This window comes from Paralichthys olivaceus, chromosome 3 (assembly GCF_024713975.1).
Source record: "Paralichthys olivaceus isolate ysfri-2021 chromosome 3, ASM2471397v2, whole genome shotgun sequence".
Lineage (NCBI taxonomy): Eukaryota > Metazoa > Chordata > Actinopteri > Pleuronectiformes > Paralichthyidae > Paralichthys > Paralichthys olivaceus.
Genome location: NC_091095.1, coordinates 21151387 through 21166039, shown reverse-complemented (window position 1 = coordinate 21166039; position 14653 = coordinate 21151387). Strand labels below are relative to the sequence as shown.

The following is a 14653-nucleotide window of genomic DNA, read 5'->3' as shown; positions in this document are numbered from 1 at the left end:
TTTTAATGAGGTTCTAGTTTAGAAACCCGTGTGAATAAATAGAGTGGGCTTGTAGCAGTAAGTCAGCCCTGACTGTGACCTGCATGCATTAATGAGAGCCTTGTTTGGACAGACGCCTGTCCTTGCACAGAGAAAGCAAACACACCGCTGTGGGGTCATTCCCATTTAATAACTGCGCCCAGAGGTAACCCGAGCATCACCTGTAATTAACCGAGCATGTTTGGTGAATGAGTGGCCTCAGCAGCGAGGGGAGAGAAGATACGATGTGGATGAAGACAGCCATCTTCATTTAGGGATAGGGTTAGCATTAATGAGTTGCTGTCAAGGTCATCTGCTGAATTCATCATTCAATTTATCACAGACATCACAGTCTGAGGCATCAGACAGACAAGATATGACCTCAGCATAAACAACATGACCTGTTTTTCTAATATGTCTGAAATATGCAAGAACATAGACTGAGAACCTTTTGTTTATTTCCTGGAGAAAACGTGTTGCATCAGCTAATGGAAAAAAAATCTGTCAAAAGATCCTAATTTGAGCGTGGCGAAGATCTCCGATACATTGAAAGGTTACTCCAGGAAATAGTGCAGTGAACAGATCTTTAATCAAATTTTTTGCTTTGATACGATTTCAACTTGTGTGTGTGCTGCAGCTTCACAATGCTCCTTACTGAAACATTTAGATAATACAGTAGATTTGTTATTGTACTGACGGACCATTAATTTGTGACAAAAGTAAAACCATTTTAAATCCATTGCTACAACCATATATTGTAAAAAAACAAGCCTGTACAGATGTTTGCTGTGAATTATACATGTTGATACACGGAATATTGTCCCAAATCCTAAGTCTAGGCTCGTCACTAAGGCTGACCAAGCCTCTAGGCCCCGAGGCTCTGAAACTCATTGCCTGAGGAGATTAGACTTGCCAACACTTTACCTGTATTTAAATCATTGTTTAAAACATATTTTTAATGGGAAAGCCTTTTAGTTCCTGAGTTTTAACATTTTTTTACAGACATTGCTTGTTTTCAATATCTTATTTTAGATTATCAAATTTTTTTGTCTCATTTGTTCTGTTGTTTTATTCTTGAGTATTCTTGAGCGTTTAGTGTTATAGAAAAGTAAAAGTATTATTATTATTATTTTTACTGTTACTGCTATAATCTGCGGTTTGCAGGATATAAAGCATACAATGACTGATTTCCTATCACCTGTCAGCAGCAGAAACAAGCTGTAAACATACCACTAATATATAATCACCTTTTACCAATATGGCAACAGAACATGTTCGCATACAGTTTATAATGAACACATTCAGCAGAAATAAAGCAACGCAAGTATTAATTTGGAATTTCTGTCTGTGTCCATCCAGGGAAACACAGTATGTTTTACTCTTACTTTAATTTAGTCTGTCTGCCTTTTGTTACTGGGTAGGTGATGTACAGTGGGTTTTAAAAGATCTTTCAATGAAAACAGGCAAAGTAAATAATTGACGTCTAAACGTCTGATCTGGCTGCCAGTGTGAGGTGCTTGGAAACCTGGTTGTTGCTAGCTGATGTGGTCAAATGTCTATAATTTAGTATTATTGCTGCTGATCTTTGACAAAAAAACTCTTCAGAAATTTAGGTCACATATTGTATTCAAGTGCCTCCTGCAGTTTCACTGGAACATTATTCATCCACGCAGGTTTGAGCTAGCAGCAGATGAATAGACATAATTTGATCGGTTTTAAATGCAGCTCAGTATCCATGTAATTTGTTGGGTGCACTTTCTAGTCAGCCCATTATTTGGGCTCATTTCAAATGCAAGGACAGAGGAAGCTGTGTTTCATAATTACATGACAGAACATACAACCAGCCTGTTAAAGCAGCTCTGTAATGAGATGGTGTGGCACTTACCAAGCTCCAGATGAATGCTCGGAACAAAGGAGTTGAGAAAGAACATGAAAATCACTACGCCAAGGACGGACACGCACTTCACCAGGAGAACTTTGTCAGTTATTCTGTGCTGTGGAGGAAAAAAACATATTCTTTATGAATGGGGAGGAAAAAAGCAGATTTTATCATGAAACTGACAGCATTTGTCTAAAGTGAACTCAGAAAGACTGGGCCAACTTCATTACTGAGATAACATCAGTGCACCACAGTGGATGAGGAGTGTGTCTGAGATGATGTACTGTAGCTTACCTTCTTTTGCAATTCCTGAATGTTTTGCTCCCAGTTCTTATCCTCCTGAGAAATTTGTCTGTTCAGAAAGAGCGACATTTCAATCCCATATTAATTTAATTAATTCTATCAAATGTTATTAGACAAAATAAAACATTCAATTAAAGACTAATCACTCTGTCAACAGCTTAAAATGTTAGGTACATCATAGAGAATTGCATTGTATTATTGTCAAATTGTATTAATGGCTAAAATAAAGTTGGACAAGCATTATGTGTTTCATTTCAAAGTACATCAACAATATAATACATTTTGAATTATGTTTTCTACACAATATGCATCTATCATATCATTGGGTCACCTGGTTCAGGGTGACTCCAAACTACAACACTGATGATGTGTCCAAGTTTATGCATCCGAAGATGTGTCAGAAACTATCTCTTTTGTCACGTGTAAAAACCATTAGAAACACATTCAGTAAAAGCTATAATAAAGAAACATGTTTTATGGGGTGATGAAAGCATTAAGATATGTTTTGTGCTTTCAGTGATTTTCTTTCGACCTTTGGAAGGTTTTCATCATCTTGCGGAGAAGATTTTCCAGGTTAAGGACTTTTTGCATCAGGAGGCATTTCACAGCTGTCTCCTCTCGGCTGGCGGGGTTAATGCGCTGAGCCGTCTGCCTCCAAACCAGGATCTCATGCTTGAGTTCTGTAGGAACAGGAAGCAGAGAGCAGGAGAGTTAGCCACTTGTGTTGTGCATGGACTACATGGTCATTGCGGTGGTGAAGCTGTGTAGCAGTACGGAGCCTGTTTATAGTGAGGGATTTGGATGCTAATAGCTACAGCTGAGGATGACTGAGAGGATATTAAGATGTTTTGGGTCAATATGCTGTGAGCTCCCATAGAGGGACTAATGCATCCAGGCGATGGGCACATTGACCAGCTGAGGAGCAGGCAATGCTGAAGCAGAGATAGACCCTGAAGGAGCTGGACACCTGTGTCGATACCAGTAGGTCCCCCTCTCTTTAAAAGTGAGGTTGCTAGGTGACCCTAATAGAATCTAACTGGCACAGGAAAAAAACATTCCTGTAAGCAAATCAGTTCAATTATGACGGGGGCTTTGTGCAGATTTTGTTGCTCTCTGGGCCAGGTTGGCAGGAGATGCGGTAACTCGACAGGGTGGCATATTCAGACAGTCTATTGAACAGTCACCACAGTGATAGGCTGTGGCTTCCTTCAGTCTGTCCTGCAGCTCAGTGCGTCTTCCTCGCTCCTGGAATGGGAGCAGTGCAACAACAAATGGTCTGTGTATTAATTTTACCCGGCTGAGGTTCTTCCAAGGTGGTGGGTTCGGACGGGGGCAGTATAGAGGTAAACACTGATAAGAGTTGACTGCGGAAGAATTGTTAATAAGTCATAAATATCCATGTTTTATTATTTCTGCCTTTATCCACATCCACAGGGTCTCATATACAAAGATAACACAACACAGACAAAGAATTGATGGAGGACACAGCTAGTGTCAGAAATAAAGACAACCTTTTATTCTTCATTAATTCTCTGTAAAGTTATTTTATTTTGTCAGTAACAGTGAAACTAGGCAGCTGTCTGATCAAGTAAATATGAGTGTTCTGTGCCAACTGGTCAAAGCAAACAGGAGTTTCCTGAGATGAGCTATGTGGTGTCTGGCACAATTGGTGACTCTCTGCACTTGTGCGAGCTGAGCTGTGAAAGCCCCCCCCAGTTAATATGGTTTAAATTGGGCCATCACCATGACTACTTTAATTTGTTACCATTTACTGAGATCAAACTTGAACTTACACTTGCTCAGAGTAGCAATTAATCTGGTCACCCTAAACATTAGATAAAATCATTCTATAAGGACAATGTAAATTGAACACTGGGAATTACCTGAGGCGGGGGGGCATAGTCTCTAATTCAGATGGCATGATATATCATATGTAGGAGTTAGAGGTCTGAGGCTATAACGCAGAGTTAATTACATTTCTATGAGGTCAATGCATCACTTTAAAAAGTGAGAGGCTTCAGTGTGGGAAGATTTTCTTAGGGTGTTAATGGTCAGTACAGTGAAAATCATTTAAAAAAAAAAAAAGAAAAAAGATTCTGCTGCATCTGCAGCTTTACAACAATTAAGATTTCAGCTCCAGGACAACAAGATACATTTATTGTCTGATAGCATCCATCATCAATTCAAACAATCATCAACTGTGTAGAAAAGGAAAAAAACACATTTAAAAAAGCATTTGAACTCACCAACTATTTCAATTGACTCTTTGTTGTAAAGTTTTTTGTTCCAGTAGAGCATCCGCAGGAAAGGAAATGAGGTGAAAAGGACGAGACATATCCCGAGGAACATGTAGCCTGTGAAACTGGCAAAATCGATCCCCTTAAAGAGACACAATAATAAACAGTCTTAAAAGCAAAGACAAATCCAAAATCTGTTTCATACAAAATATTTGTGCTAAGACATCAGTTTTGGTCAATGATTGAATACAATGTTACTCAAGGCTTAAAATTCTGAACCATCCCTCAGTTATTCTGCTATTGGCCTAGACTGCTGGGGTGACTCCTATGATGCATTGAGCAGCCTTCATCATGCTTCAATTGGTGCTATACAAATGAAATTATAGAAATAGAATTATAGTGCTGTTTTTACTTCTTAAAAATATGGTGGATTCAATGATTTATGTTTTAGTGTCCCTTCTAAACCTGCCTGTTTGGAATGTTCTGTCATTAGTGAGTCCTTCTCAAACAGTTCTATATATAGCACTGACAAAGTGTAAAAAAAATAGAATTCACCGAGAATTATATTCACATAGTTCAAAGAAACTAATTACTGAATGAAAGTCTATACATTAGAGAACAACACAAAAGAGTGGTGATGATGGTTCCCCTTTTCCACATTGCTCTAGTTTGGCATAAATCTCTCTTCCTAAATTAGTAAGAAATATCAGCCCCTGGTTGACATTGTCCTCTAAATTGACAGCATATCCTTGACAAAGAACACAATTTTACCAGAGCCATTATTGGTATGACATCATATTCAGGACCTATAATTTCTGAATGACAATCATTTGGTCTAAAGCCGCTTAGTAGCTGTGAGTGATTAAAGAAAATAAACTGATATTAAACAGATACTGAGTGACAAAAGTGGTTAATAGTGACCTCTGCAGGATTTGCAATTTAAAATTGCAACAGAAGTCTGAGGTAAAGGGAGAGGAGGGTGGGTATATGGACACACTGTGCAGGATAAATCAGCACATGACACAGATAGAGGTTGTCACACATGATGAGCTGAATTATTTGAAATATTACATATTAGTATCCAGTATCAAGTATGAAGTTTGATGTGAGGAATCCTGGGAGGTCTGCCACATCTTCAACATCCAACCAATTATAGTAATTATCAATAATTATTTAACTCAACGCTTCCCCTCGTGTCACACTATCTAATTATGTTAGTATGTCACCTCCCTGCCTCACTCACACAGTATAAGTCAGACTATTCCTTTATTCATGCCTCCATAGAGACCTGCCCTCTCATTCTGCTGTGACCCGTCTTTCGTGTGGGTTGAGGCCAGCTGCTGCTGCAAACCTGCTGTAAATGAAAATCCTTGAAATTCCTGTGTAAGTCTCATGTTTAGTTACAAACTGGAATCAGAGAAAAAATTAAATGCCTTGTTTCTCTGTTTATGTCCGACAATGATCTGTAACAGAGGGACACAAGAGAGCAAAGCTGAGAGCTAAAGAGTTGAGGTTTTTGTGTTTGCTGCCTGTTGGATTTCTGTTTTCAGCTGCTGTGTATGTATTTCCCAGCTAATGGCATCGACTGCTCTGCCTGACTGTAGGAGTTCTATTTGGCAGAGTCCCTCAATAAATCCAAAAGGAGGTTTTTATGCACCATGCTACTTTGCTCAGTGACAAATCAAAAACAAAGACACTGATGAGTGGCAGAATTACCTAAACACATACTTCACAGCTGTGCCATTGTTTCTATCTCTGGAGTTCTCCCCCAAAAATCCCCTCGACACAAACAAGTGAGCATGCAAACAGACAAACAAACCATGCATGTACATACAAGCTGTCCTTATCGGGGGCAGACATGACAGAATAAGCCCGCTGCTTCCGCCGAGTCCCTGTGGTGCTGTCACCTGGGAAATGGAGCCAAGACAAACTGGACAGTGGGCTGTGGGAGCCTGGTGTGGTAGGAGCTACTTTACACTGGGAAGACAACATTCTGCTGCACACGCAAAGACTATAATGTCATTCGCGGTGAACAGATGCCACATCAAGCAGCTAGGAAAATGTCATGTCCTCTAGTGATGTAACATTATGCCCCCCTGTGTGTAAGAAGAGTGAAGGTCACAAGACGAGCCTACAAGTCATTGTCCTTTTCAGAAAGCAACAGGCTGCTCTGATTAAAACAGTAAAATGGCCCTAACCCTGTTTCCTGCCATCTTTTTTGTCACAATCTGTACGTGAGAGGACAAGTTATCACTAAATGGGTTTCAGGTGATAGAGATGAACAATTGGATAGTGTGAAGTGAGTCAATTTAACAAACATCTACTAATTCCACAAACATCTGTCTGTCTCTCTGTATATCATCAAATCAACTTCAACTTGGTGAGTGTATTCTTAGTGATCCTGGGAAGTGCAAATACTTTTGTGCGATTTGGACAAACAATTTTATTCAATAATAATAAAAAAATTAATAAACAACGCAACTTCAGCAGTCAGTGAGGACGGGGCAACGTGGACTGTAGACTCTGTGGACTGAGTATTGTCTTCTCAGATAAACTACAGCAGGGTTCTACAACTGGGTCAAACCGCAGGTCATAATCACCACCATATAGGGCACAGACATTCACAGGGTCCAGGGTGCTGATCTCAATCATGGCAACAAAGGTCTTAACCAAGTGTGATGTACGTCATCCACCACAGGAAAAGAGCTGTGGCCATTCGATCACATGGTTTCAAAGTTTTAATCAGACACCAATCCTGAAGACAGGGTCTCTAGTGTGCCCCATGCAGCAGGTGAATAAAGAAAGGTACTACTGCACACAGATGTCAGAAAACATTTAGCAGGAGTGGAACTCTCTTTACCAACAGTTTGTATTTTGCTTAAAAAAACAATTCTGGATGAGGAGATGAAAATCTAAATACCGATGTTTTGATCATTTGACCAAGAAGACTGCTAAAGCAACAGTACATAAAATGGGGACAAAGTTGAGAACCTTGGAATAGGAGGGTGTTACAGTTTATTCTCACTGTTTTGACATATTTAATTCCTGTGATTTATGATGGCAGCAGCAAAAATATGAATTGCTTTCACTGCCACTACGTCTCCATTCATCACACGCACATAAGCATAAATAAGGGTCATGACTTACAATTAAATATGTAGAGAGATTGTGCTGATCAGAGATAACACATGCACAATCCAGCAAACACAGATGATTAAATTCATCCACAGTGTATACCCATACCACAGGCTAATGTATGTAAGCTGTGAATGTTTATGAAAACTTTAAATGCCAGTTTAAAAAAGGTACATGCTGTTATGTTATTGCACAGTGTTCCAAAGCTAACATTTTTATAAACCTCAAGCAAAGAGACCAGAGAGAGAATCACACTGTCAACTAGAATATCACTCTGTAGAGCAAACACCTCCAACAAGGTCCAACAGTCCCCTTAAATTCAGTCAAGTGGCACCAAGTTAAACACACACACTCAAATATCAGTCAGCTAAATATGCCTGTTTTGTTAATATCAAGACAAATTAATTATTCCCTGAGAAATTAACAACAACAAAAAATCCTTTTGTGGCACATAGCATGAAGTCGAACACTAACAGATGAAGGTGATAAAAGTGACTGTTGCAGCCATCTGAGAGTTCTTCACTAACATATTGAGATCTCAGTTCACATCTACCAGAGCTTGTTCATACATGCTGTGACAGGAAATTGTGATCTTAGTCCCAAAACTTATAAGCTTTGACAGATAAAAAGTAGATTCAGAGATCTGTACCTTAATTCCTGGAATGTTAAACGTGTAATTAGTTTTTACCACTAGAGGGTAAAACACTAAAAAATGAATAAGCATCGGTGCCTTGATATTGGTCAGGATTCCAGGTTGTCATTAATTATTTTTTATAGGTTGCCAACCTTCAAGAGGGTGGGTGTTACTTTATATGACAGAGGGCCAATGCCACACCATCAAAGTGATGCAGCTGCGATCTCTCAGCAGAGTTGTTTCATATGATTTCTGACACCACTGTTTCTAAATATGCATTTACTACAGCCATTGTAGTGATGCCTTCTTCATAACAACCTGCCATAACATGATATTTTCAAAACAGTAGCCCCACACATTATACACTTTATATAACACAACAGTCGGATCCTTCATGCAGATTTAAAGAATAAATGTTCTTCATCGTGCATTTTCATCGACGTGTGTGGGCCTTTTAATTTAGCATGCAGCTTTGATGGTATGAAGTGAAACCGCACACTTAGATGTGTTTTTTTTAGCTTTACACTGTGTTGTATGACTGTTCTTTGATGAAATACATGAATTTATAAAAAATCTACATAATGAATATGGCTCTTAACACAACCTAGTGTTTTGTCAACCATCAAGCGACCTCCCCCATCGTCTCTTCCATGTCCTCAGACACAGCTGTTTCAGACCCGGCTATCTCTCACACACCATTGAAATGCCAGCAGGTAGACATTTTAGCCTTGCCTCCCAGCACTGCCTTCACAGGGCCTTATTTGAATTTCCCGGGGGAAATGGGGAATCTTTAAACTAAATCCATGTCAAGTGACATGTTCCTCAATGTTCCATTCTCCTGTCAGTGCTGTACTGTTTGGATGGCTGACCATTCTTATTAGTTAGTTACACTCAAGTTGAGAAGAGCATTATGTTGTGTTTACTAAGCATCTGGTTCATGTTTCAGATCATACCAAGTTACAGTATTAGTGCAAGTTTAGGTAGAAAGCTGTAAAAGTGCTTACTTCTTTGCGCAGGTCCTGATTTGATACAATAATCACATTTGGTGGATCTCCGACAGCTGTGGCAGCCCCTCCAATGTTGGTGAAGATTACTTCTGCAATCAGGACATGTCTGGGGTCTAGATTAAGCACCTCACACAACCTGTAAAATCAGATAGAGTCAGAAAAGCTCTTTAACCCTGATTAGATTGCAAACGGGTAAGAGAAATAAATACAGGAATGCAAAAAGGATATTGAAAGATAAAACGCATTGGTCCTTTAACACTGTGGCTGTACAGAATACCCAGCATGTTGGTCTGGTGAGATATTGGAGTACATCTGCATTATTGTGTACCAGGTGTCTAATTTCAGTCAAGTCAAAATTTCAGCTAGATTTTGAACATCCGGTAGCAAAAGTTATTTTAAGAGCTTAATAATGTTTCAGCATACAGATTTAATTCAGTGGCTTAGAACAGAGATGCATATGAGGAGGAGACAGAGATGGGTGGATAATAATTCATTTGTAAGACATCATACTGCCTATGAACCACTGCAAGGGTAGAAAAGAAGGTACAGATAAAAAATTAGTTGAAATTTCAAGTGACAACACTGTACCTTATGGTGACGGGTGTGAAAAGCATCATAGTGGTCACATTGTCCAGAAAAGCAGAGAGAATGGCGGCAATGAGACAGAGGATGATAATCATAGGCCACACTCTTCCTCTTGATAACTGGTAAGCCTGCAGAAAGAAGTTAGTGAAAATGTGTTAGTGAAAATGTTTAACCCATTAAGTGGATGTACTTATTGGTGACATTGCAGGAAGGATAAAGTAGACCAACTGAGTCAAAGCAATGATTGTTTTGTATTGCTGAAGATGAGTGCTGACCCTTCTGAGACAAGTTTCAGGCATTTAACACGTCAACCTTTGGCAAGTAAGCTAATGTAGTCTGATGCTGAACTTGCAAGGTTTGTGCCAGATAGGTACATTAATAGCTGTTAATGCTAACATTAACTATGGCAATAGCAAGAACACATCTGGGGCAAGTCATCAAAGTTTTAAAGTGGCTTTAATCAAATTCCTCTATTAACTGTCTGGTGGCATTGCCAAGATGGCTGCCTGCCGAGTGATGAGAAGTGCCTTTCAGGACTGAAAGACGTAGTGTACTCAGATTCCCAAAATAACCATAGAATATATAATTACACAGGTTAACACTCAATGCTCTTGCAGAGGTCCGAAGACTTAAATATGTATATACCAGTGTTAATTCCATGGCAGAGGCTAAGAAAAGTGTTTTAATTTGAAGCCTGCCCTTGTCCAGCTCACACTTAAAATTCATGAGCCTGCATGATCCCACTGCTCTCCAGGTCTGAGTGCTTCAGCACCTGAAGGACAAAGGCAATCGCCCTTCTACACCATCGACAGAGAAACAAGAGAGAGCTTTTTTTTTCTGATGGAGAGAAACCTTGACCTTGTAGATGAAGGATTTATCTTCTGCCATGAGTAATAAATTGAGAATGTTCTATGATTTATCATTTGTTGATCCACCTTTTAGCTTTGATTGCTTTTGACTACTTCAGTCCTGGTCAAGCAAATACACTGTGAAGGTTCAGTGTGTAAGATTTAGGTGAAAGGGATCCACTGGAAATTGAATATAAAAAAACCCTAGTGATGTTTTTACTAGTGTGTTTCGAATTGTTGGTGTTTAGAATGGACCATTTATAGTTAAATTCTTTATATTTACGGGAGTGGGTCCTTTCTACGGAGGCCGCCATGTTTTTTACAGCAGTCCAGACTGGACAAACTAAACACTCTTTGAGTTTCTATGACAAATGAAGTCTACCACAGGTTCTGTCTCATGTTTGGAAGGGGAGTGTGAGGTGAGGGGTTTTCAGCTGCAAAATGAAACGTCACAGCTAGATGTCAATTCTACACACTGAACCTTTAATATAGTGTATATATTGACCTAATTTGACCTAAACATTCCCATAAAATACCAACGAGCAGTTACTAGCATAGACCTGTCACTCTATATTGTAAAGGTAAAAAATTAAATTGGTACATAACTTAATTAAGAAGATAACATTAACAACTGTTACAGACCTTTAAGTGATTCTATTGATTTTTTTATTTTCTGTGTTGGAACCAGGGTTATTATAGTTAACATAAACTAAGACTAAAACTAGCAATGAAAAAATAATTTAGTTAACTGAAATAAAAATGACAATTACAAAAAAAAACGAAAACTAAACAAAAACTACAATGAACAATGCAAAACTAACTAACTAAAACTAAAGTGAATTGCAGATAAATTCAGCTCTCTTTCTCCCTCAATTACTGCCTTCCTGCAGGTGATGGTTAAAGAATGAAATTAAAGGTAAATCATGGTGATAAACCATATTTGGTGTCACACATTGTTTCATCCTTTTTCAGCTTCTACAAGTCGAAGCTTTCTCTTAATACCTGGAAAAACTAAAACTAAGACTAAAACTAAATAAAAACTAAACTGAAACTAGTCGATTCCTCAAAATAAAAACGAAACTAAAACTACAAAATCACTTGTTGAACTAACTAAAACTAAACTGAAATAAAAAAGCAAACTGAAAAACTAAATAAAAATAAAAACTAATGAACATTTCAAAACTATAATAATCTTGGTTGGAACACGATCATTTTTATAAAAACAGCCAACTCACCTTCACAGCACAATAATCAAAGAAGCCTGTCTCTGAAAAAATGGCCACCAGTACCATCTGTGAGAAACAGGACAAAGAAAAACGTGATCCAACATGATGTTAAAATGACATTCCAAATATAGTCACCACAGGCAACAAGGTAAAAGAGGAGATGATGGTTTCTATGCTATTTCTAGCATGATCAAGCTTTTTCTTTATAATTATATCAATAACACTATTAAATATAAAGTATTTGAATATAAAGGGCCTTTTCTGGGGTAAAGAAAACTACAATTCATACAATTTAGATGAAATGAACTAGTGAAAACATCATAAGGATTATTCAACATTCAATTTCTGCCAATAGATCCCTTTACCTAAATCTTACACACTGGACCTTTAAATATAATTCAGCCTACATAGAAACACGTCAATGTTATTCCAAGTTTGACAGGAAATGCTTGTTTACATGCAGACAATATTATATATCATCCATTTCGCTGGGCTCCACAGAAACAGGTTTTACTGTCTGTAGCTGAACAAGTGTTTGAAAGGATGGAAATGGAATATAAAGTGTCAGATGTTGATGTAAACACTTTTAGGAATATTAAAATAAGATTTTATCAGTGTAATATCTTGCAAACCACAATGTCCCTAAAGAAATGGGTAAATTAACATATGAAGAACCTCTTTGATTAAAAGTCTCACCATGCCAAACAGAAGAGCCAGGGTCTCATAATCGATCCACTCCACCACAGTAACCAGACTGGGTCGCTTTTGGAGAGACAGAGACAATAATTAACATTTTACAATATTTGAAAAGGATATACTTAGTTTGATTCTCTTAAGTGGGAATCTAATGAGCTCTGGAGTAGCCATAGAGAGAAGAAGAAAATAATTAAAGACATATTGCAAGGTCAGGTTTTATTAAGACACATTCCCATGCTTACATTCATTGTTTGCACTAATTGGAGAATTTGTGGGCACAAGTTAAGTGTATATACAAAGACCAATTGCTCCATAATATCTGGTCAGAAATGGCTGATTTAGGACTGCTCTGATTTTTATATTCTAAAAATTCACCAAGGTGAAGGTCCCATATTTGTTCCTTGAAATACTTGAAAGATCTCAAATTTGAGAAAAGTATAGTAAATGGATAAGATTAGAACCTCTTGGAAGTATTTTTATTTTTCAGCTCACAAAATAATATGAGGATGGGACTTACGTCACCAATTATAGCCAGAGCAGCCAAGGCTGCCAAAGATCCCAACATGGCTGCCAAAGTGCGGTGCACAATCTGAAAAATAAAACAGATTACAAGATCAAAATGTAATGAAAAATATTTAATTATATGATTTTTTTATTGGTGAAAATCATATAATTGTTGCACACATATACAGATCCATTTCAAACAGACATTTCTTTACTAGCTGCTGTTATAGTGGGTCAAAGACTTAAAATTAATGGATAGTTAATGCAGAGTTATGGGGTTTATTCGTCTATTTATTCTACATTTTTTCCTGCATTTTGTTGTATCAAAATAAAACATCATCCCAGTGATTTGCCGGTGGTACCATTTATTAGAAAAGCCTGATGGCAGGTACTGTATCTCAAACTGTAAACTGTATCGAAAAGATGAGTCAAATGAGTCTAGTTGAGGCTTGTTCTTCACTAGGTCTATGATGATGTGTCATTTTCTTCTGAAAAAGAAACAGAACTTTATGTCATTGAGAGTCGCTCTCCTGCACCAGGCTCCATCACTACTCTCATGTTTGATGCCATCTATTATTAAAAATTGAGCCCTGAGATAAGCATGGATGTGTTATCAGAAAGCAGCTCTGCTCCTCTGACATTTATGCCTCCACAAGAAATTACAGGAAAGTAGGTTGTTTTATGTACACTCTGGTGGCAAATGCTGTGGCTGATGAAGACAAGCTTATTAAGGGTAAAAAAAATAATTCATGTTGTGTAAGGAAGCTTTATTGGCAGGCTTTGTCTGCCAAATGAATTGTTACATGTTAATTCTGCCAAAACAGTCATTACCTTGTGAACTACTCAACACTAAACTGGGTCTAGTCGCTCAAGACTTTCATAATCTTCAGTCTGAATTAATTTGTTCAGAAAATGGATAAAGGAGAAAAGAAGCATCCTCTTTTTCTCCCACAGCCTTGTCAATGACAAACTACTTAACTTTAGACATAGAACACTGAAACATCACTGAAGCTCCCATTAAATTAAGAAAATTGGATTCCAATTGATAACGCTAACAGATTCCTTTGTTCGAAAATGAAACTCAAAACATCCTAAACGTGAGTGTGTGTTCACTTGTTAAGAGGCATGAGACAAGTTTAACAAATCTTCAAAAATGGAGACATGATGAAGCTGAAGTCAGGCGACATGTTGCTGATGTCTAAATAGCAACAATAGTAGAATAGTACTGTGTGTTCTCCTACTTTGAGACGATCCTCACGCTTTCTATTACAGTCTCAGAGAGCGGACCTGTCACTAACACAGATTACACATGAGAGTGTGTTTGCAGCGTAGACATGCTGTCATCTCTTGTGACCCTCTGTTGACTCTCACATGATAGTATTGGCCCCTGAGTTTACACCTTGTCACACTCAGGGAGATTAGCCTGTCAAAATTAAAACCACACACTGACGAGAATGAATGAACACTAGAGATGTTTATGTGGGCAGCTCATAGCTTAATAAATCAGTGGAGAGTAAGACGCGAGATCTCAATACATCAAAGTAATGAGAGCTAATATGTAGAAAATTAATGATTTCATCT

General features: G+C 38.1%; 1 protein-coding gene across 1 annotated transcript in view; it reads right to left on the bottom strand.

Annotated features, from left to right (window-relative positions):
- Positions 1–14653, bottom strand: part of oca2 (oculocutaneous albinism II) — a 42856-nt gene that overhangs the window by 17523 nt on the left and 10680 nt on the right. Inside the window, exons 10-18 of the mRNA XM_069522478.1 lie at positions 13086–13157; positions 12569–12634; positions 11882–11938; positions 9802–9926; positions 9211–9349; positions 4447–4579; positions 2733–2880; positions 2192–2249; positions 1904–2012 (exon numbers count right to left, since the gene is read on the bottom strand). Coding sequence (XP_069378579.1) covers positions 1904–2012; positions 2192–2249; positions 2733–2880; positions 4447–4579; positions 9211–9349; positions 9802–9926; positions 11882–11938; positions 12569–12634; positions 13086–13157 — 907 coding nt within the window. The remainder of the gene's footprint in view (positions 1–1903; positions 2013–2191; positions 2250–2732; positions 2881–4446; positions 4580–9210; positions 9350–9801; positions 9927–11881; positions 11939–12568; positions 12635–13085; positions 13158–14653) is intronic.